Raw genomic sequence first — 24,224 nt, 5'->3', positions numbered from 1 at the left:
ATTGCTGCCTTCCAATAATAAACTTTTTATTTCTATGTTACATTTTTTTTTTATTTCTGCCGATACGACATTCTCGTTCTTGCGTTTCTTATCATGGTTTATTATAAAGTATTGCTGCTTATGGGATAGCTTTTAAAACCATGATTACTAGTTGAAAATTTAAATTAATAAATTTGGAGGGTGTTATCGTGAATGGGTTGACGGCCATGGAATATCTGTGTTACAGATTCGCAAAGATATGTTCCAGTTGTAGAAACAGTTTTAAATTCCTGTCCTGCTTTTCTCGACGTCGACACGACGAAATGAGACTTCGTATTTCGAAGCCAAAAATAACTTTTAAATAATCAATAGTGTAAAGACGTCTACAACAGACAGAAGGAAACATGTTACCAAAAGAATGTTGATTTATTAGTACTAGAGAAGAAAATATTAATAACGTAAAATATAACCTCTTTATAATTTTAACCTTATTGGTCAATCAATGATTGGTTAGATCTACAGTTCATTCGGAGTTAAAAAAAAAAAAAAAAAAGAGGGACGGAAGATACCAAAGGGACAGTCAAACTCATAAATCTAAAACAAACTGACAAGCCATGGCTAAAAATGAAAAAGACAAACAAACAACAGCACACATGACACAACATAGAAAACTAAAGAATAAACAACACGAACCCCACCAAAAAACTAGGGGTGATCTCAGGTGCTCCGGAAGGGTAAGCAGATCCTGCTCCACATGCGGCACCCGTCGTGTTGCTTATGTGATAACAAATCCGGTAAAAAGTCTAATTCGGTAGGTCACATTCATGAAAGGGAAGAGGATTGTAGTTACGACGTAAGGAACATATCCGATATCATTTGTGAAACGGCTATTCCATAACGGTCAACCAACTCGTGATGGCGTCCGTAAAATTTACGAAGGGATGATTTCAACTTCACCATTTAGAACTCTTGGTTCAATAGCTTCCTTATGAGCAGCAACCCTCTATCAATAAAATCATGATAGGAAATGCAAGCACGGGAATATCTTATCAATTGGGAGATATATACCCTGTATGCAGGTGCTGCTGGAATGTTGCTACTTAGAATGGAAAGTTCACAATTGGAAAGCTGAAATCATCTTTTTTGTCGTAAAGTTTTGTTTTCAACCGACCCTCATTGTCAATTTCTAGATGAAGGTCAAGATATGAGGCCGACTTAACTGTATCTGTAGTATCCTTTATCTCTAGCTCGATTGGATAGATGCGTTCCACATAGTCACCAAATTTTGAACTATTTAATGAAAGAACATCATCTATATAGCGAAAAGTAGAGTTAAAGGATATTGCTAACTTCTTATCGTTCTTCCTAAGAAGTTCCTACATGAAGTCAGCCTCATAATAATAAAGAAACAAGTCGGCAAGTAGAGGGGCACAGTTTGTTCCCATTGGAATTCCGACAGTCTGTTGAAAAACACGTCTTCCGAACGTAACAAATATGTTGTCAATCAAGAAATCAAGCATCTTGATAATATCAGTTTCAGAGAATTTTTTGTTCGAATCAGAGTGATCCTTTACAAAGTAGGATTTATCCCTCCCTAAGACAAGATACTTGTATCTACGTTGGCCATTCTTTTTTACGAAGCAAAGCAATACCAACTCTTTCAATTTGTCTTTTAGTTTGGAATGTGGAATACTAGTGTACAGAGTAGAAAAGTCAAATGTTTTAATACTGTTACAAGATGAAAGAGAGTTATATTGTATGTACTCTAAAAGATCTTTGGAATTTTTAAGTATCCACATCTGATTCACGCCCCCTCTAGAATAGGCAGTTTCACAATAGAATATTCTATCAGTAGTAGGTCTGAGGATCATATAACCCATGTATAAAATTAAGTTAAAACTAACCAAAACAAAAGAGACCTCCGAAATGAAACCTTATTTACCGAAAGTAAAGTGACAATGACAAAGCAGAGAATTAAAACAGTGTTGTCAAGTACTAATTTAAAGCTTAAAAATAATCCTTTTTCATATCTTTTTCTATTTTTTGGAAACAATATGTAAATCATAAGTAGTTTGGTTGTTCCGAAATTTATAAATACATCCATATGTCATACCAAAAGAATTAAAAATAGATGTATGTTAAGTATGGTTTTAACTTTAAACTACTTGACTATAAATAGTTCTTTTCAAAATTTAATACTGTATACTGAAAAGTCGTTTTGTGTCATTGCATGCATGGCGACACTCATATGTTTTGTAGTCGTCTGCAATCTGGTTCAAATATATTCTTACAAGGCCCTTTCAACTCGCACTTGTTGTTGCTGTTATTTGTATGCGATATATATATATATATATATTGTTTTTCTTCTTAACGAAAGTTAGTTATGACTAGTGTCCTAGTGTTGGGACTAATCTTATAAAGAAAATAGTATCATTTTATTTTTCAAGCAGAAGGCTTCCCTTTTGTCTACTAAACTCAGGTTGTCAACGTATATCTTTACCTCTTCATATCACAGGATTATACTTAAGCTTTACATAAGTGTATATGTTTTATTGTGTATGATAAACTGCAGTTTGTATATTTACAATAAAAAATTTGAAACACGGGAATATTTTCTTGAGAATTCATGAATAAGCGTTGCGTTACTCCTTTCGTTAATTTGATGTACGGGGTTAGAGAATCCGAATTACCTAGTGATACATTCGATTCATCATTCGTTTGAAGAATATTCCCTTCAAATGCTGATTATGTCCATTTTCGAAACATGTGCACACATGGAAACGAATAATAACTCAGTAACTAACATTCTAATGCCTACTTCCATGTACCACGTATTAATGTTTGTTTAGTTGAATATTTAGCAAGTTTAATATAAATGGTAAAAGAAAGGATTTCTTCTATCTACCTGTATTACAAATTTTTATAAAATGTTTTCGCTTTAAATGTACGACTTTACATCGTTGGAATATCCATATTGATAGCTATTTTTAGATGTATGTCATATAACATTCATCCGGTAATAGGACAAATGTAATACTGTGAGAAAGAAAAGGATCCGTAAGTAAACTATTTAATCATATTATTATAATAGTAATACGTTAATAAATATTATAAAAACAATAATAATAATAATACACATTATTATAACAATAAATAAAAATTACTACGTAAAAGTAATTACTCTCTGTATAGGTTATTGAATATTTCTTTGTTTAAGGATTTTCAGTTGGTCATGGTTTCACAATCTTTCAATTTTTGTTCAAATATCCACCGATTTGTTGTCCAAAGTGATAATATTAATTTTAGGATAACTATAAAAAAAACCAGTTCAGACTATCTTACGACATGTTTTCTGTCGATTCTTTTGATATAGTGGAATACTCATTTTTATCTAGGAAACCAAGGTAAACTTTTTTAATGTGACGGTTCTCTTCTTAATGTTTGTTAAAAATTACCAACCGTTACTACTGTCATACAAGGGAGAGGTTTAGCTAGCAATAAAACCTAGGTTTAATCCCCCATTTTCTACATAAGAAAATGCCTGCCCCAAGTTAGCAATATGACTGTTGTTGTCCATTCGTTTGAAGTTTTGGAGCTTTTGATTTTGCCGTTTGATTAGGGAATTTCCGTTTAGAATTCTTCTCGGAGTTCAGTATTTTTGAGATTATTTTTTTACTACAATACGATAATTAACTTATTATTTTGTTTTAGAGGGACCAACATTATACACGTATAAAATCATATATAGCGTTATTTCTCATTCTCTTATCAACAGAAAATTAGTATATAGAAAAATTACTTAGTTATCCGGTTGTGAATGATTTTATTTCTACCACAATAAAGTTTTTATAAATTTAAACAAAGCAGTTATTTTTCTGTTCACAATGCAGTGTCTATATAACAAAGCATTTATTTTTATTTTAAGTAAAGAATTAAAATTAATACTTAGCACTTTATCATGCAGAACGGAAATAGTTGCACGATTGTGTGTTTCTATTTATAACCTTTCAATTTAAATGCAAATTGTTTAACATTTTTTTTTGCATGCAAGGCAATATAAATAAAAAGTATAGAATTAAAAAACCAAAGATTTTCCTGTTGTTAGTCAATATACTCCTCTGTAAAATATTTCCTAGATGTGCTGTTCCCATATCTAAACATAATGTTATACCTCTATTTCTATTCTCACAGGAAGAAGGAAAAGGAAAAGGTCGGTCTTCTGTTCTATTCTATTCGTTTTTGAATTATTTGATGAAATTTTTCCTTGTTTATAAAGTCCTGTAGATTCAATATGTCATCAAGTGAAGAAAATTGCTCTCATCAATATTCAGGGAATAACGGTTCTGCTTATTGCACAGTGGTAAATTGTAACCCAAATATGGATACAAAAGGATATGCTGAAGACAAACTTTTACCATTACCGTTCTCAACCAAAGATCACCATAACACCATTCTATCCTATCACAAACTGAAGATAAGTTTCATGTGTATGTTGATCCTGAATGCCTTACTGTTAGTGGTTGTGGTAATCTGTATGCTGATGATTGTACCAAACATCTCAACAATGGACGATAAAACACCGCCACAAAGTTCAGATACATTACCGGACCACGTGGCATGTTTATCAATCAAGAATAAACTTAACAGACTCTACAGAAACGGTCAAATGGTAGAGAATGTGAAAGATGGCGATAAATGTTCTATGGAAGATCTCATGGACTCCTTCATCCAAGTAAGTATGTCAGTGGCGATAAATGATCTATTGAAGATCTCATGGACTCCTTCATCCAAGTAAGTTTGTCAGTGGTTGTAAATGTTCTATGGAAAATCTCATGGACTCCTTCATCCAAGTAAGTTTGTCAGTGGTTGTAAATGTTCTATGGAAAATCTCATGGACTCCTTCATCCAAGTAAGTTTGTCAGTGGTTGTAAATGTTCTATGGAAAATCTCATGGACTCCTTCATCCAAGTAAGTTTGTCAGTGGTTGTAAATGTTCTATGGAAGATCTCATGGACTCCTTCATCCAAGTAAGTTTGTCAGTGGTTGTAAATGTTCTATGGAAGATCTCATGGACTCCGTCATCCAAGTAAGTTTGTCAGTGGTTGTAAATGTTCTATGGAAGATCTCATGGACTCCTTCATCCAAGTAAATATGTCAGTGGTTGTAAATGTTCTATGGAAAATCTCATGGACTCCTTCATCCAAGTAAGTTTGTCAGTGGTTGTAAATGTTCTATGGAAGATCTCATGGACTCCTTCATCCAAGTAAGTATGTCAGTGGTTGTAAATGTTCTATGGAAAATCTCATGGACTCCTTCATCCAAGTAAGTTTGTCAGTGGTTGTAAATGTTCTATGGAAGATCTCATGGACTCCTTCATCCAAGTAAGTATGTCAGTGGTTGTAAATGTTCTATGGAAAATCTCATGGACTCTTTCATCCAAGTAAGTATGTCAGTGGTTGTAAATGTTCTATGGAAGATCTCATGGACTCCTTCATCCAAGTAAGTATGTCAGTGGTTGTAAATGTTCTATGGAAAATCTCATGGACTCTTTCATCCAAGTAAGTGTGTCAGTGGTTGTAAATGTTCTATGGAAGATCTCATGGACTCCTTCATCCAAGTAAGTATGTCAGTGGCGATAAATGTTCTATTGAAAATCTCATTGACTCCTTCATCCAAGTAAGTTTGTCAGTGGTTGTAAATGTTCTATGGAAGATCTCACGGACTCCTTCATCCAAGTAAGTATGTCAGTGGCGATAAATGTTCTATGGAAGATCTCATGGACTCCTTCATCCAAGTAAATATGTCAGTGGTTGTAAATGTTCTATGGAAAATCTCATGGACTCCTTCATCCAAGTAAGTTTGTCAGTGGTTGTAAATGTTCTATGGAAGATCTCACGGACTCCTTCATCCAAGTAAGTATGTCAGTGGCGATAAATGTTCTATGGAAGATCTCATGGACTCCTTCATCCAAGTAAGTTTGTCAGTGGTTGTAAATGTTCTATGGAAGATCTCATGGACTCCTTCATCCAAGTAAGTTTGTCAGTGGTTGTAAATGTTCTATGGAAGATCTCATGGACTCCTTCATCCAAGTAAGTTTGTCAGTGGTTGTAAATGTTCTATGGAAGATCTCATGGACTCCTTCATCCAAGTAAGTTTGTCAGTGGTTGTAAATGTTCTATGGAAAATCTCATGGACTCCTTCATCCAAGTAAGTATGTCAGTGGTTGTAAATGTTCTATGGAAAATCTCATGGACTCCGTCATCCAAGTAAGTATGTCCGTGGTTGTAAATGTTCTATGGAAAATCTCATGGACTCCTTCATCCAAGTAAGTTTGTCAGTGGTTGTAAATGTTCTATGGAAAATCTCATGGACTCCTTCATCCAAGTAAGTTTGTCAGTGGTTGTAAATGTTCTATGGAAAATCTCATGGACTCCTTCATCCAAGTAAGTTTGTCAGTGGTTGTAAATGTTCTATGGAAGATCTCATGGACTCTTTCATCCAAGCAAGTATGTCAGTGGTTGTAATAAAATTAACGGTACCAATTTTCTTGCACTAGATGCGCATTTCGACAATACATGTCTCTTCAGTGATGCTCGTGGCCAATGTAAATGTTTTATGGAAAATCTCATGGACTCCTTCATCCAAGTAGGTATGTCAGTGGCGATAAATGTTCTATGGAAGATCTCATGGACTCCGTCATCCAAGTAAGTATGTCAGTAATTGTAAATGTTCTATGGAAGATCTCATGGACTCCTTCATCCGAGTAAGTTTGTCAGTGGTTGTAAATGTTCTATGGAAGATGTCATGGACTCCCTCATCCAAGTAAGGTTGTCAGTGGCGATATATGTTATATGGAAGATCTCATGGACTCCGTCATCCAAGTAAGTTTGTCGGTGGAGATAAATGATCTATTGAAGATCTCATGAACTCCTTCATCAAAGTAAGTATGTCAGTGGTTGTAAATGTTCTATGGAAGATCTCATGGACTCCGTCATCCAAGTAAGTTTGTCGGTGGAGATAAATGATCTATTGAAGATCTCATGGACTCCTTCATCAAAGTAAGTATGTCAGTGGTTGTAAATGTTCTATGGAAGATCTCATGGACTCATTCGTCCATGTAAGTGTGTCAGTGATTGTAAATATGCTTAATGGAAGAAACGTACGAAATCATGATTTGTTTAAATGTTCTATGACAGATCTTCAACATTCAAGTTTGTAAGTTATTTATTGTATAAATGTCCTATGTACATGTAATTTCAACTAGACTACTTTATAGCAAATGTTCAAAAATTATCATCTCCATCATTTGGTCACTGTCTTATTGTCATTCATATCACATCTTTCACTTTTTTTAAACATAGAGGATCTATTATACTCTTGTATACAAGTTTACGGTTCAGTAATTGGTTAAAATAAAGATAAAAGTAAAATTTGATTATAGTTTTCTTTATTACTTATACATAAGGTTTCGATTTTCTATTTTATATAAAACAAGGAAACTGTTGATACATCATTAGGAGATCGCCATTGCAGTTGTTAGGGTAGTATTTCTCGTATTTAATTTCCTTGTGGTGCATTTTGGGCTGTTTTTTGTCTTTCTGTCTATTCGTTCAGCCATGTTGTTGTCCTACATCTTTTTTGATTGCTCTTTGGCCTGGTACCTCCTAACCTTTACTTCATGCGTAGAGATAATCGTATACAAAAAGCTACTATAAGTCTAGCTATAATTTTATTTCTATTGTAGCATGTCGAAGATGTAATGCAAAAGAATAAATCACTCGGTAAGTTCAACACACTGACGTAGCCGCACAATGACTATGTTTGATATTATGTGAAGTTTGTACTTCTTTTTAAAGAACTGTCTGCTGTCAGCTATGTGAATCATCGTTAATGAAACAGTGTGTTGCATTGCATGGTTTTACCACGAAAGAACTACTACAACACTATACACAATACACGCAAAAGAGGTGATTATGTTGAAGGGTACAATACATGCATTGTATGTACGTACTAGATTATCTTAAAACAAATCAGCACAGAAATACTGATAATGTACAAAAGACTAGGGATCAATTGAATTATTGATCCATGAAATACTAGTAAGAGGACCATTTTATTGGCTGCACAAACTTTTTTACCTACTCTTTACTCTACATTAAAAATAGAGAGTTCAAATAAAAAAAAAACTCTAAAATCAAATGAAGTAGACGAAACTGCAATTAATACAGTTATAAATTCAAAACAATATTTTCTCTAAATTTCAATTAACAAATTGTGTTTTTATCTGTTACAGATTCTGCTGCATTTCATTTAGTGACAAATAACACCTATACGGAAAGATGCCAAGACAGCAGTAAGTTGTTTATTTTTTTTTTGTTTACATGATAATAGACATCATATATTTATGTCAAGTTCGTACGGCTTCTTTAAGAACGACAAGGCCATACACCATACAGTTGCTGGTAGTATAGTATACAATCATATAACAATAAGAAGATGTAGTTTGATTGCCAATGAGACAACGATCAACCAAGAACCAAATGATGCAATTATAGGTCTAAACAAGTAACAACCAAGGACCAAATGATGCAATTATAGGTCTAAACAAATAACAAACAAGGACCAAATGATGCAATTATAGGTCTAAACAAGTAACAACCAAGGACCAAATGATGCAATTATAGGTCTAAATAAGTAACAACCAAGGACAACATGATGCAATTATAGGTCTAAATAAGTAACAACCAAGGACCAAATGATGCAATTATAGGTCTAAATAAGTAACAACCAAGGACCAAATGATGCAATTATAGGTCTAAAAAGTAACAAACAAGGACAAAATGATACAATTATAGGACCAAAGGATGCAGTTATAGGTCTAAATAAGTAACAAACAAGGACCAAATGATGCAATTATAGTTCTAAACAAATAACAAACAAGGACCAAAGGATGCAGTTATAGGTCTAAATAAGTAACAAACAAGGACCAAATGATGCAATTATAGGTCTAAATAAGTAACAAACAAGGACCAAATGATGCAATTATAGGTCTAAATACGTAACAACCAAGGAACAAATGATGCAATTATAGGTCTAAATAAGTAACAAACAAGGACCAAATGATGCAATTATAGGTCTAAATACGTAACAACCAAGGAACAAATGATGCAATTATAGGTCTAAATAAGTAACAAATAAGGACAAAATGATGCAATTATTGGTCTAAAAAGTAACAAACAAGGACAAAATGATACAATTATAGGACCAAAGGATGCAGTTATAGGTCTAAATAAGTAACAAACAAGGACCAAATGATGCAATTATAGTTCTAAACAAATAACAAACAAGGACCAAATGATGCAATTATAGGTCTAAAAAGTAACAAACAAGGACAAACTGATACAATTATAGGACCAAAGGATGCAGTTATAGGTCTAAACAAGTAACAAACAAGGACCAAATGATGCAATTATAGTTCTAAACAAATAACAAACAAGGACCAAATGATGCAATTATAGGTCTAAAAAGTAACAAACAAGGACAAAATGATACAATTATAGGACCAAAGGATGCAATTATAGGTCTAAATAAGTAACAAACAAAGGAACAAATGATGCAGTTATAGGTCTAAATAAGTAACAACCAAGGACCAAATGATGCAATTATAGGTCTAAATAAGTAACAACCAAGGACCAAATGATGCAATTATAGGTCTAAATAAGTAACAACCAAGGAACAAATGATGCAATTATAGGTCTAAATAAGTAACAACCAAGGAACAACATGATGCAATTATAGGTCTAAATAAGTAACAAACAAGGACCAAATGATGCAATTATTGGTCTAAATAAGTAACAAATAAGGAACAAATGATGCAATTATAGGTCTAAATAAGTAACAAACAAGGACCAAATGATGCAATTATAGGTCTAAATAAGTAACAAACAAGGACCAAATGATACAATTATAGGTCTAAATAAGTAACAAACAAGGACCAAATGATGTAATTATAGTTCTAAATAAGTAACAACCAAGGACCAAATGATGCAATTATAGGTCTAAATAAGTAACAACCAAGGAACAAATGATGCAATTATAGGTCTAAATAAGTAACAAGCAAGAACCAAATGATACAATTATAGTTTTAAAAAAGTAACAACCAAGGAACAAATGATACAATTATAGGTCTAAATAAGTATGAATGTAATTCATTAAAGCAGCCATACATTCGTGTCTATATTGATATCTTCAAAAGCTTGAAGAAGAACATTTCAGTCTGTATTTGTAAAATTCCGTGAACGACATCTCAGTATAAGTTTATGTATGGATTTTTTACTTTTTACGTTTTACAGAAACATTACATTGCTTGAAGAATTGGAAACTATCAATGAACACAACTAAAATCTCAGTGAAAGACGAAATTATAGAAATACCTATCAGTGGGCCATATTTCTTGTACAGTCGTGTTGTCATTAACGCCAAAGTTAACAGTCATCTGAATGATATGGAAACAATCACCCATTCAATCCGATCTAGTAACACAGGACATCATTTCTCTGACATAGAAACAAGCATGGTTAAATGTGGTGTCATAAAAAATACAATGAGCCATATCAGTTACATTGAGAAGATACAGTACCTAGAGCAAGGCACTAAGATTAAAGTAGCTCTAGACTTTCCAAAAGACATTATAATGCAACCCTCGGTTAATTCAGGTGCGTTTGGAATGTTTAAACTTTGAAAGCAGGGAGAAGGTTAGAAACAGCTCTTATATAACCCATTAAATTCGAGAAAACTATTATAGGCTATAATATCTAAGTGTATGTCCCACATAGAGATTTTTTACCAATAACATTTAAATATTAGCCAAAGTCTTACCCCAAAAACGTAATGTTCATAATGGTATACGGGAACACAATATAATTTTTGGGGTAAGGCATTAGCTTATCAAATGTTGACAAAAAGTATTTTAAAAATGACAATGTTGTTGTAACATTACCAATTTTTGTGTGACATCGAAATTGACAATTAAGTCAATTATAGCTTTCCCATAAGGGATATTTCTTGAAGACATGATGATCGGTAATAATACCGTGATCAGATGGGTTGATAGGTGTTGGTTTGAGCTCAAGCGTGTTCAGGACAAGAACAAATAAACGATGGATACAATATGTTGGATGTGAATAGTGTATCTCGACCGGGACGGAGGCCGAGCAATACGCGCTGTTACTGAAATAATGAGGGTATGTATCTCAGGGACGGACAATTGCATTTGGAAAAGTGTTATCTAACGTCGAGAAAGCATGTCATGCTCTAAAACGAGACATATGACTTATGTTTCCATTCCAAACGGACGCTGCTGCGTATTTATACATTCCTCACAGTCAAATTAATGCCTAATTTGAGCAAAGGTTTCACTGCCTGAACGGAGTAGGTCCAATTAACGACCATTTTGATAAATATTTATGACCAAAATGTCATTCTAATCGCTGACTTTCACAGAAATCCATTTTTCGAATCGTTGAATGTTTGACGCCATCGTTTGAAATAAGATTATTACTATTATTACAAATAAAAAGTATGACATTGATACGTAAAGCATTTGCAGGCGGATGACACAAAGTAAATGATTATGAAAGTCGGTGTATTATGGATGTAAAGCATTCTTTTTAATCAAAACAGCATGATAGTATCGTGTATCCTGAATTTATGTGATGGGATAACACTTTGTACATCTCGGTTTTATTGGTAGGTGAATTTAGTTTTTGGTTGCTATGCAGCCGCAGTTATCAAGTCTAGGACTGTATTTTTATATATCAGAAGGCAAAGAAAGTATTTTGAGTTAGAATCAAGAACTGCTGGCATTTTTATACAGTTTTGTTGATCAAGCCTTGTATTAAATGTTTTTGTTGTTTTGGTATAAAAGAGTTACCATATTTTGCTTTTGTACTTGTGATATAGTGTTTCGTAATATGTCTATGAGCTGATAAACAAAATAACGTCAGCCAATCAGACGACTAGTTACATCCAAAATTAAAATTATTGTAAATAAGTAAAACTTTGTTTTTTGCTCATTTCTAAAGATCTGATGTCGATTGTGTAGTGTCCAATAGGAGTGTCTCTCATTACCGCTGACACACCATATCTCCTGCATCTGAATATAGAAAAATATTATATTATGTAGCTTTTATACCTCCAGTCCAGAAATACAGTCAATTAAATATTTGTAGAATAGGTATATAATTAGATAGAATGTGTGTAAAAAGTGGAGAACATTTGATTTCTTTGCGCAATAAACATTTTCATGTAACGGTATCTTTATCATTTGAAGTGATGTATAAAAATATGAAGAAAAAAATTTCAGCTACGTTTTCAGAACGATTATGTTGTCGTCTTGGACCTTTCTTTATCAACACTTCATCTGAACCCTTTCTAATTTTTACTTTTTATTTCAAAAAGTAATACATCAGCCACTCTTATTTTCATATCTTTTTAAAAAACGTAACGTAAACAGCAAAAAATATTAATCTTAATCGTTATCTGTGAACGGATTTTTGAGAAAACGAGATTTAAGTGAATAAATGTATATCTTTCGCCGTATCATACACAAATTATGCCCAATAAGGCATTTCATAAGTTTTAGTTGAAGTATTTCTGGAACTATAAATTCTATACAAATTTATATGCAGTACAACGACTTCTTGTAATGCACATATAATTACATAATATATCTTATATATAAACTGTAGATTCATTCACTTCTCTTATATCAAAAAGGTAATTTCCCTATCAATGATATTTTCGTTGAATCTGTATATAAATAGATACTTCCTTGTATACATGTATTTTAAATGAGATCAAACTATTAATACCTGGAGTAACATAACCTGTATCTGTTTCCAATAGTCAGACCACTGGGACAGGTAATATCGAAACAAATATTAAATGACTCACCGGAAAAGTTTAATTTAAATGTACTCGTACTGAGAAGTTTGTATTTCTGAAGAATCCAATCATAGTGTGTATAGACGTAAAGTAATTTCCAGTTTTTATTAAAAAGATACGATAAAATAAAATATACATAAACATAAAATAAAATATACATAAACATAAAATAAAATATCGTCAAATTGAAACCAACAATCAAAGCACAGAAAGAGAATTTGATTTTCAAAGTTTGCAAGTACCACATGAGATTAATACATCATTTATATCATGTAAATATATGTTTTCATAATTATTAACTCTATAATTCATGTTTCATATGCTTTTCATGTTGACTTTATTTCCTTGATATACATGTATGTATTTGGTTGAATTTCAATAGTACTTTTAAAATTCACCAAACTAACAGCCAATGATTGTTTTTAATTAAAGCCTGTTGACAAGTCTAACCTCGGGGGTCTAACCAAAAAAATGTAAAAATCGTAACCTAGAATGTCACGAGGTTCTCACTATATCTAAACATTTATTTACTACACTACGGACAGTGGTGGATAAACAAGGGATGAAGAGGGGTGCGCACGCGTTGAATATATATCATAAATATCATATCGTATACCGACGAAGTCGATGTGGATCAGTTTCTCGTTTTTTTATAGATTAGACCGTTGGTTTTCCCGTTTGAATGGTTTTACACTAGTAATTTTGGGGCCCTTTATAGCTTGTTGATAGGTGTGAGCCAAGGCTCCGTGTTGAAGGCCGTACATTGACCTATAATGGTTTACTTTTTTAAAATTGTTATTTGGACGGAGAGTTGTCTCATTGGCACTCACACCACATCTTCCTATATCTACATCAGTTTTCAACATGTTTTTTTTTTTCCCTCCGTGCAGGAAAGAGAGACGAAAGATACCAGAGGGACAGTCAAACATTGAATCTATTGGTTTAATATTTGCTGCTTGTTTTATCATGACATGTTACAGATCAACTTCGAATTTTTTATTTTTAGCAATTGTCAAAGGGGCATGAGCTGTCAAATTCTATTTCACCGATTCTAATCAAATTCTCATATCTGATTTATAACAATGTAAAATATTTATTCAAACTATTAAAAGTCTAAATAAAACAATAAACAAGGCACAGGCATGACAATACGTAGCTTCGTTTTGTGTGTATTTGAGTCTAGACGCCATCTAATTTTTACAGAGGATGACCTTGAGGTCACTCCGATGTATTGTTATCGCTTAAATTTCCGTCATTCATAAATTATAGTCAAATTAGTTTTGGGTTTTCAACACCAGTGAAAAAAGTGCATTTTCATACCTGCGATTTCTGTTCTCCGGTTGTACGATGTTTCAACAAAATATGGAATCATTTCAGTTGTTGATTTAGTGGTGAAAATTTGACTGAATTATATCTTAATAAATACGATTTTATATGTTTAATTGGTGTTTCAGAAAGAGGTCAGGTGCTCTTGTTCATTCATAAAATTATCGTTCATTCATAAATTTATCGTAAAATAAAAATCACTACACAGGTTATACGTGTAGTGTAAATGACCACCTGTAATCTAAAAATAGCGGTCTCACTAATAACGACAAGAAGAATTTTAGCGACAAGAAGCGTCAAGAACGGACAAGAAGAATAAATTAAGCGACAAGAAGACTATTTAGCGACATGAAAACTTCTCGTATCGCATGAGGATGACACATATCAAATGAACAATTATGTGTGGGACTTAGTTTTAAGAAATGATGTCAAAGTAACACTATGAAAGCTGAAATATATATTTATTTTTTACATGTTTATGTCTTGTAAGTTATTTTATTTCTGTCCCATTTTTCAACATTAGCGTCTCGATAGGTGAAATGTTTTAACTGAATGGTTAATTTAAATTAATTATAAAAATTGTTAAAATTAAATAAATAAAAGTAATTATTGCCCAGTTACAAACACTACCAGGGGATAATCCATAATTACCCCCAACTTTAGCCTGGTAAACTTGTTGTCTCCTTGTGAAATATAAAACATATTAAAAATGATTTCCTGCTTTTAAAAGTCTTTTATTGATATAAAGTCAAAACCTTCTTGCTGTTCACTAGACAACCATGTCCTGTCAGGTTTAATTCTTATACATGTAGATGAAAAATAAAAGTCCCCAAAACATTAATATGGCAGCAATTGCTTTTACAGCCTTTAAGGCTTTGATTTTTTTACAGAAGAGTGTCCACCATGCACTTGCACTGCACTATAATAATAGTAGAATAGAATTATCATATACAAATAGATGAAAATTATATATGCATGCAATCGTAATATTAATAATATATATAACAACAAACCAGTGTATTCTCTACGACTATTATTATATAAGTATAATAGTCCAAGGTATACTGATTTCTTGCACTACAATATAATAGTTATTACGGTGAGGTTGAATTTCCTGTCATTTATTCATCATCCAAGCATGAACTTCTATCAGAAAAAAATATCTCTGTAAATTAACCCAAGTTTCAGGTATAGAGATGTGATCTGTTTCTGTGACATGCGCTTTTGACCATCCACAAGAACCTGCGGTCATCCGATGTTCAGTACTTCAGTACTTTGATTCTTCGAGTTGACCTCTATAGTCATCCGATGACCATATAAGCGATGTAAACATAAATATAGATATAAATAGATTAAGCAAACACGTGCTGTTGAATAATTCTAGGTCTATTTAATTTAATATTACAGATAAAAAAAAAAATTATCATCGTTTTTACCTGTATAAGAATGTTTATTTGTGGATCAATACAGTCAAACAAATGATTTACGTTTGATTCACTTTCAATGTTGACATTCTCTTCCTTTAATTTACTTTACACATGCATTGCAAGTTTTATAAATTTCAAGCTAAGGGGTTAAATTAAAGTTCACATGAATACGGATTCAATGAGGTCGAATTATTCACTTGCAAGTGAATAATTCCTAATCAATGTTTTTTTTGCTTATTTTGACAAAATTTATCCTTATTGACTACTAAAAAGGAATTTTTATTTCACTATTTGTATTTCATTACTGATTGAGCCAAACAAAAATATATTAGGTTTTTATACGCCCGTCAAAATTTTGACGGGACGTATTATGGTATACAAATGTCCGGTGTCCGTCCGTCCGTCTGTCTGTCTGTCTGTCTGTCTGTCCGTCCGTCTGTCTGTCCGTCTGTCCGTCTGTCCGGCGTAAACATGTCGCACCGTAACTTGAGAACGACTTATCCAAATTTCATGAAACTTAATATAGTTGTTTCTTATGATGGTCAAATGATCTGTATACTTTTTGGTGAAAATAAGATTTAAACTTTTTGAGTTACGGCACTTTATAACTAAAACAGGGGTTTGTTTTTTTCACATGTCGCACTGTATCTCAAAAACGATTCTTGATTATGACTTAAAACTTTAAACACTTCTTAGTTATATTAATCTTAATATCTGTATACTTTTTGGTGATGATTCAAAATTTCATTTTTGAGTTATTGAGTATTTTGTTAAAAAGAGGGAGGTTTTTTTACATGTCGCGCCATATCTCAAAAACTATTTATGATTATTGCTTAAAACTTTACACATGTCTTTGTTATATTAATCTCAATATCTGTATACTTTTTGGTGATGATTCAAAATTTCATGTTTGAGTTATTAGTATTTTGTAAAAAAGGGGAAGGTTTTTTTTACATGTTGTGCCGTATCTCAAAAACGATTTATGATTATTGCTTAAAACTTTACACACTTCTTTGTTCTATTAATCTAAAGATCTGTATACTTTTTGGTGATTATTTAAAATTTTATTTTTGAGTTATTAAGTATTTTGTAAAACAGGGGAGGGTTTTTTACATGTCGCGCCGTATCTCAAAAATAAGTTATGATTATTGCTTAAAACTTTACACACTTCTTTGATATATTAATCTAAAGATCTGTATACTTTTTGGTTTTGATTCAAAATTTTATTTTGGTAATATTTAGTTTTTGTATAAAAAAAACAGGGTGGGGGGTTTCACATGTCCTGCCGTGTCTCTAAAACAATATATGGTTATTGCTTAAAACTTTCTCATAAACTATTTATGATTATTGCATAAGACTTCCACATAAGACGTCGGGCGTATCATGCGCTCATTGCGCAGCTGTTTATTCATATATCTCGTAGCTAGTTCCCCTTTAACATGTTATATGTATTGCCCGGCAATGCTCACAGAATGCAGGGTTGAGATCTCACAAACATGTTTAACCCCGCCGCATTTTTGCGCCTGTCCCAAGTCAGGAGCCTCTGGCCTTTGTTAGTCTTGTATTATTTTAATTTTAGTTTCTTGTGTACAATTTGGAAATTAGTATGGCGTTAATTATCACTGGACTAGTATATATTTGTTTAGGGGCCAGCTGAAGGACGCCTCCGGGTGCGGGAATTTCTCGCTACATTGAAGACCTGTTGGTGACCCTCTGCTGTTGTTTTTCATTTGGTCGGGTTGTTGTCTCTTTGACACATTCCCCATTTCCATTCTCAATTTTATTGTTTACCATAAATCAGTCTAGAAGTACTTAGTGACAGCAACTTAGTTTACGTCAGAATAATATTATTCAGGTTCTTTTTCAGTACTATATAGTTGCTGTACTTTAAAAAAAAAACTTACAGGCAACTTTATTTCGAGAAATCTGTGTAAGCATATGATTTTTTCCTGGGAAGGTTAATAAAAGTCTGTGATGAAAACATGTTTCTGGTTCAAGTACATTACTAAGTGCTATTAATTCAAAGACGTGTCTAAAATATATTCCTATGAATCTATTATGTCATATATCTTTCTGCCGCATATTCAAGTTGTACTGCACCGAGTGACACGTACTGTAATCTTGTCTTGGTGCTCTACATTAGTTTGAACTACCTGTAACAGCCGCTTTCTATGTAGAAAACAAAGAGAAAACACACTGATTACCTGAAGATTATGACTCAGAAAGACATTGTGGTTTGAGGTGAAAACTGTTATACTTATTCCGGTGTGGTTTGTGGCGACGAAAGATTTATATGTACTTCCATCACTAATAAGTTTATAATGCCGTCTTATAAGGTTATTATGATACGTCGTTTTTATCAGTATTAAATAAGAGATTTTAAACCAAATATTCAACTGTACAGAATAGAAATAAGTATTTTATGTAGATTTCTTTGTTGAAAAAAATGCAATATTTGTCGATTGATACGGTGCTTTTTGTCCTCGATTTGCTTTTTGTCCGCTTTTGCTTTTTGTCCGATTATATTGCTTTTTGTCCGATACTTTTGCTTTTTGTCCGTTGCTTTTTGTCCGTTTTGCTTTTTGTCCGATAATTTTGCTTTTTGTCCGATACGTTTGCTTTTTGTCCGTTGCTTTTTGTCCGTTTTGCTTTTTGTCCGATAATTTTGCTTTTTGTCCGACAATTTTGCTTTTTGTCCGTTTTGCTTTTTAGCTCACCTGGACCATAGGACTAAGTGAGCTTTTCTCATTTTCTTATTATTCGTCGTCGTCATTAATTTTTACAAAAATCTTCTCTTCTGAAACTACTGGCAAAATTAAAGCAAACATGGCCAAAATCATCCTTAGGGTATTTAGTTTCAAAAAAGTATCCGATGCCCCCGCCCAATAATTAAGATAGCCGCAATGTCTAAAAGAAGAGCATCGCATAAAATGTAGATTTTGGCTTATATATCTGAAACAAAACCATAGAGACAATCTAACAAGGGATAAGAACATTTCGCCTCATAAAATAATGTGGACCAGTTAGAACTTTTCATGTGGGACAATATGAGCTCTTAATTTAAAAAAAAGTGGGACAATCGGGAATAAGCCCTACAGACTTGAGCAATTCTAAAATAAACACTGTTGATGTATCTCTTTTAAATTTTCTATTAAAAAGTGTTTTACATTTACGAATGCACTATATTGTATCTGTATCTAAAATATTAAACGCATTTATTTCGTGATAGAAATTAAGTAAATGCTTAAGTAACCATTTTATTACTTTTCCCCCTCTTTTCGAATTTGTCAAACAAAAATAAACTACTTTGTTGAAAATGCTGTTGTGTTAACCAAAGTTTCCTTAATCTTATTACTTGAATAACCTCGAACTTCCTCGTCATTTGGATATAGTTGCTAAATAATTCCGAAATGTATGGATTAATACAGTTTATCTAAATAAATAGCTACACATGTATTACGTAAACTTTGTGATAGTGTTCCAAAAATGAAGTTTGTTTGTTTGTTATATTTGTAATATTTGTAATGTTTAAGAAAAATAAAGTTGTTGGAAATATGACGAAAATATTACCAGACTTAAAAAAGTTTTTTTTTAACTGAAATGTTGCAAAATATTTTGGAGCGACTGTCAATCGGCCATTCGCATATAAGTGCAAATGGTGACTATATATTATTAGCGGGAAAAAGAAACTGTGCGTTTAAGCAATAACATGTCGTAAATGTGTGCACTTCCACATGTAGCAAACGCCGACACCATTTAACATAATGATAAAACTATTCAAACGAGAAAACCATTGATTTACAAAACACTATACGACAAACAAATACAGAAACAAACAACAACTATTGAATTACAGATTGAAACTCCGTTCCTGACTTATTCGTATGATTATCATATATAATATTTAGCGCGGTTAAACATCAATTTAGAATTTCAATAACGAAACCATCACTCAAGGATTATTCTAAAGTTTCGAGCATATAAAAAAGAAGATGTGGTATGATTGCCAATGAGACAACTATCCACAAAAGACCAAAATGACACAAACATTAACAACTATAGGTCACCGTACGACCTTCAACAATGAGCAAAGCCCATACCGCATAGTCAGCTATAAAGGCCCCGATAAGACAATGTAAAACAATTCAAACGAGAAAACTAACGGCCTTATTTAAGTAAAAAAATGAACGAAAAACAAATATGTAACACATAAACAAACGACAACCACTGAATTACAGGCTCCTGACTTGGGACAGTCACAGATTTAAATAATGTGCCGGAGTTAAACATATTAGCAGGATCCCAACCCTCCCCCTAACCTGGGACAGTGGTATAACAGTACAACATAAGAACGAACTATAAAAATCAGTTGAAAAAGGCTTAACTCATCAGATAGACACAAATACAAGTGGACGTGGCCGGGTACTTATACATCCCGACACAAAAAGTCACAATGAACAGATCTGAGAGTACTCGCAGTTATCTGACAGCTATTTCAAAGCCACTAACAACTAATAAAAAGTCATGCCTCTGAGACTTAAAGTTCGTTTAAGTCTTTGAATATCCCATGTATTCTACAAATTGGTGTACGTACACCATTGCTCACACGTTTGAGGATGACAGACTAACTTACGACCAGAATGAATAAGAATTAGTCTATATAAAAAGATCTAAAATATTTCTAGTGTAAAAGACTTTAACCTCGCCACATTATTTATGTATGTGCCTGTACCAAGTCAGGAGCCTGTATATTCAGTGGTTGTCGTTTGTTTATGTGTTACATATTTGTTTTTTCATTTATTTTTTTGACATAAATAAGGCCGTTAGTTTTCTCGTTTGAATTGTTTTACATTTTCTTATCGGGGCCTTTTATAGGTGACTATGCTGTATGGGCTTTCCTCATTGTTGAAGGCCGTACGGTGACCTAATGCTGTTAATGTCTGTGTCATTTTGGTCTTTTGTGGATAGTTGTCTCATTTGCAATAATACCACATCTTCTTTTTATAAGAATGCCAACTCCTCACACGTACAATTTTTACTTCATTTTCTTTTTTTCACTCATCTAATTATTATATCTATTTTATATAAATGTATATGAACGCTTACATATATATAATTATTGCGATATCATATATAAGAGAGAGGCAAAGTGTACCAAAGGATAATCACACTAAAAAGGGTTGAAACAAACCAACAAAGCCGCAGCTGAATGAAAAACAACAAGATACACAACAGTCCACAAAACAAATGGTCCGAGAACACAATTAATTCGTAGTGCATTTCTTTTAGAACATAAATGAAAATTTAAAAAATCCCACCTGCGCTTTCTCAATGAAACTTTTACAGTGTGCTGTACTAATTTTGGGACAAATTTTATCAAAATTATAGAAAACTTCATCGCGTCTAACTCAAAATATGGACAATTTTGTGTTTAGGGTGTCTTGAAATCTTTTGACAGCTTCCGAAGTGCTAATTTTTAACCTTTTTCAGCTGGACCAAATCACTACTTTCCTGTAAAATTCTGGACCCAAATTTTTTTACAGTGTAACTTCATCCCCCCCCCCCCCCTCCTACTTACAATGTGAGGCATTAAACAAGGAGAAATAAATTTGGAAGGGGTATAAAAATTATTGGCAAGTAACCCACTGTTATCACTAGGGACTAATAACGAAAATCAAGGGACGACAATTGTGGTCTCGGACGAAATCATTGAAATTTAAAATCTGAGCAACAAGAACCAATGCAAATGTGATGATGTATGGTTAACTGGAAGAGTAAGATAATCCTGCTCCGTCCATTAAGTTTTAAAAAGTCATGTATTAAACTCAAACTCTCGAACATGTTGTCTTGGAAGATCTTTATTCCAAGGGGGTCCTTAATAGTTGCTTTTTGATGATCCTATAAGGAGTTTATAATTTAACTCCTTGCGAACACTTTCATAAGGAACGAAAATTCCCATCTGCATCTTTTTGAAAAGATTGCAAATATTGTTGAAATTAAATAGGGTATCCCATTTCAAACCCAGCGTCTCGGAAAATATCATTTTAGGGCACTAGACAATGATTAAATGTAGTAATTCGATAATAATACATGGATTTCTCGCGAAAACATCGTTAAGGCGAAATTTAAAGTTTGTCTTGGCTGATTGAAGAAATTTCACAATAAAAACTGAAACGCAAAAACGCAAAAACGCATAAAGATGTTTATTCAGGACAATAACTTATATAAAACAACAGCAGAAATACATATAATGTATCACCAATGGAGGTTGTAAAATACTGTAGGTGATACTTAAACGTAATGTTCTATTTATTTTTTTTGTCGTTAAGGGGACTGGAGGGTATTAATCCATTATTTTTTAAATATACATGTAGGATTTTGCTTGTTTTTCTATAGATGAACTTTTATCATATACTAAATAGAAAAATCAAATAAAAATATGGGGTTATCGTTCACTTAAGCTCACAATCTGCCCTCGAAAGAAGCAACCATTTTTGTTAAGGTACTTTTTTTTTTAAGTTGAACTAATAGGAGAAATAGAGAGATATATATATCGAAATAAAAAAAGAACTAAATAACAGAAGTCGATTTAATTTTACAACTGTTTAGTTTACGTAAAGCATATTTGAAAAATATCTATAGGTCACCGATGAGTTGAAAAAGACATTTTAATTCTAATGCCAAAACAAAATGTCATTATTGCACTAAAGGGAGACAATTTGGAGCTTTTACAGTGATATAAACATTTGAAAAATAAATCTGAGGCCAAAATCATTCGATTTTTTGGGTTGATTTTTGAGCCAATTCATAAAGTTATAACTAATAGTGTAATAAATAAAATTTGTAATGAAAACAAAAATGATAAAATTTTTGCTGAAATTACCCTCGAGCCTCCGAAAGAGCAAGTATTGCACAAAAAAAAGGAATCATCCTTTGACGGAAACAACTCTTGAAATCATCGGCTATTCGTCGATGACTAAAGGCTATTTATTTCTGAAATCTAAATTTTGTTTTGCTGTTCTGAGTGTTCAAGATGTTACATGCAGCTAAAATATTGGTAAAACATTTGAAAAAATACTGATCTGTATAAAATTTACACAAAAGTAAACGAATGAAAGCCACTGGAATGCAGTCCAGGACTCGGATAAATAAGCACATTTAAACAAGAGTGCACACACTGAAATGTCTCGCCTACTTTACTCATCATTAATATTATGTTGATAGCCCTAAGTATAAAGATTTATTACAACTGCCACATAAACTTAACATTAACCAAGATAGCTAAACAAAGACCAAATGAATTATGAAAAAAATGAGGTAAAGGTCAGACGAACCATACCAGGCAGACATAAACAGCTAACAATTCTTCGATACAACAAATATACTTGACCTATTACTTATAGTTTAAGAAAAACAGACCAAAACACAAAAACTTAACACTGTGCAATGAACCGTGAAATTGAGGTCATGGTCAAATAAAACCTGGGAGACTTATATATAGATCATAAGATATTTTCATGCACCAAATATAGTGACCTTTGGCATATAATATTAGATAAAAAGACCAAAACTCAAAAACTGAACTTTGACCACTGAACCATGAAAATGAGGTCAAGGTCAGATGATATCTTCCCGCTAGACATGTACACCTTACAATCATTCCATACAACAAATATTGTAGACTCATTGCATAAAGTATGAGAAAAACAGACCAAGAAAGAAACATTTAACTATAACCACTGAACCGTGAAAATGAGGTCAAGGTCAGATGACATCTGCCAGTTGGACATGTACACCTTACAGTCCTTCCATACACCGAATATACTAGCCCTGTTGCTTATAGTATCTGAGATGCGGACTTGACCACCAAAACTTATTCTAACCTTTGTTCACTGATCCACGAAATGAAGTCGAGGTCAAGTGAAAACTGTCTGACGGGCATGAGTACCTTGCAAGGTACGCACATACCAAATATAGTTATCCTATTACTTATAATAAGAGAGAATTCAACATTACAAAAATTCTGAACTTTTTTTTCAAGTGATCACTGAACCATGAAAATGAGGTCAAGGACATTGGACATGTGACTGACAGAAACTTCGTAACATGAGGCATCTATATACAGAGTATGAAGCATCCAATTCTTCCTCCTTCTAAAATATTAAGCTTTTCAGAAGTTAACTTACGCCGCCGCCGCCGCCGCCGCCGCCGCCGCCGCCGCCGCCGCCGCCGCCGCCGCCGCCGCCGCCGCCGCCGCCGGATCACTATTCATATGTCGAGCTTTCTGCAACAAAAGTTACAGGCTCGACTAAAATGACAGGTTATATGAACTGAGTGGCAATAAAAGCACAAGTCTAACACTTGTTTTTTTAAAAATTAAAATCTTTATTTAAAATGGTCATCTTTAAACAAACAAAAATTGAATATGAAAATTTACAATTCCAACAATAGATCGATATTAAACAGAAATGTTTCATTATCATTTTTCGGCTACAATTGGTATATGAACCATCCAAATGTCAAACTATCAACATAGAGTATTTACAA

General features: G+C 33.0%; 1 protein-coding gene across 2 annotated transcripts; it reads left to right on the top strand.

Moving 5' to 3' along the window:
• Positions 1–2,914: 2,914 nt before the first annotated feature.
• On the top strand, positions 2,915–12,037 carry LOC139517965 (uncharacterized). Of its 2 annotated transcripts, none has more exons than XM_071309528.1 (5): positions 2,915–3,040; positions 4,175–4,711; positions 7,724–7,760; positions 8,273–8,332; positions 10,332–12,037. In XM_071309528.1, the coding sequence occupies exons 2-5, from the start codon at positions 4,271–4,273 to the stop codon at positions 10,718–10,720; spliced, it is 927 nt and encodes a 308-aa protein (XP_071165629.1). In that variant the 5' UTR covers positions 2,915–3,040; positions 4,175–4,270; the 3' UTR covers positions 10,721–12,037. The 2 variants fall into 2 exon arrangements, with proteins under 2 accessions (XP_071165629.1, XP_071165630.1); XM_071309529.1 differs by having other exon boundaries at positions 2,921–3,036; positions 4,171–4,711.
• The last annotated feature ends 12,187 nt before the right edge of the window (positions 12,038–24,224 follow it).

The sequence above is a fragment of the Mytilus edulis genome, chromosome 3 (genome assembly GCF_963676685.1).
Source record: "Mytilus edulis chromosome 3, xbMytEdul2.2, whole genome shotgun sequence".
In the NCBI taxonomy this organism is placed as follows: Eukaryota; Metazoa; Mollusca; class Bivalvia; order Mytilida; family Mytilidae; genus Mytilus; species Mytilus edulis.
The sequence above is the reverse complement of the archived record's forward strand: the minus strand, read 5'-3'. Positions and strand labels throughout refer to the sequence as shown.

What these genes read in the sequence shown, in the direction of transcription:
- LOC139517965 (XM_071309528.1), top strand. Translation starts at nt 4,271, where the DNA reads ATGTCATCAAGTGAAGAAAATTGCTCTCATCAATATTCAGGGAATAAC. An exon ending in TCATGGACTCCTTCATCCAA is followed by an intron (nt 4,712 to 7,723) that starts GTAAGTATGTCA and finishes TTTCTATTGTAG; the next exon opens with CATGTCGAAGATGTAATGCA. An exon ending in GGAAAGATGCCAAGACAGCA is followed by an intron (nt 8,333 to 10,331) that starts GTAAGTTGTTTA and finishes TACGTTTTACAG; the next exon opens with AAACATTACATTGCTTGAAG.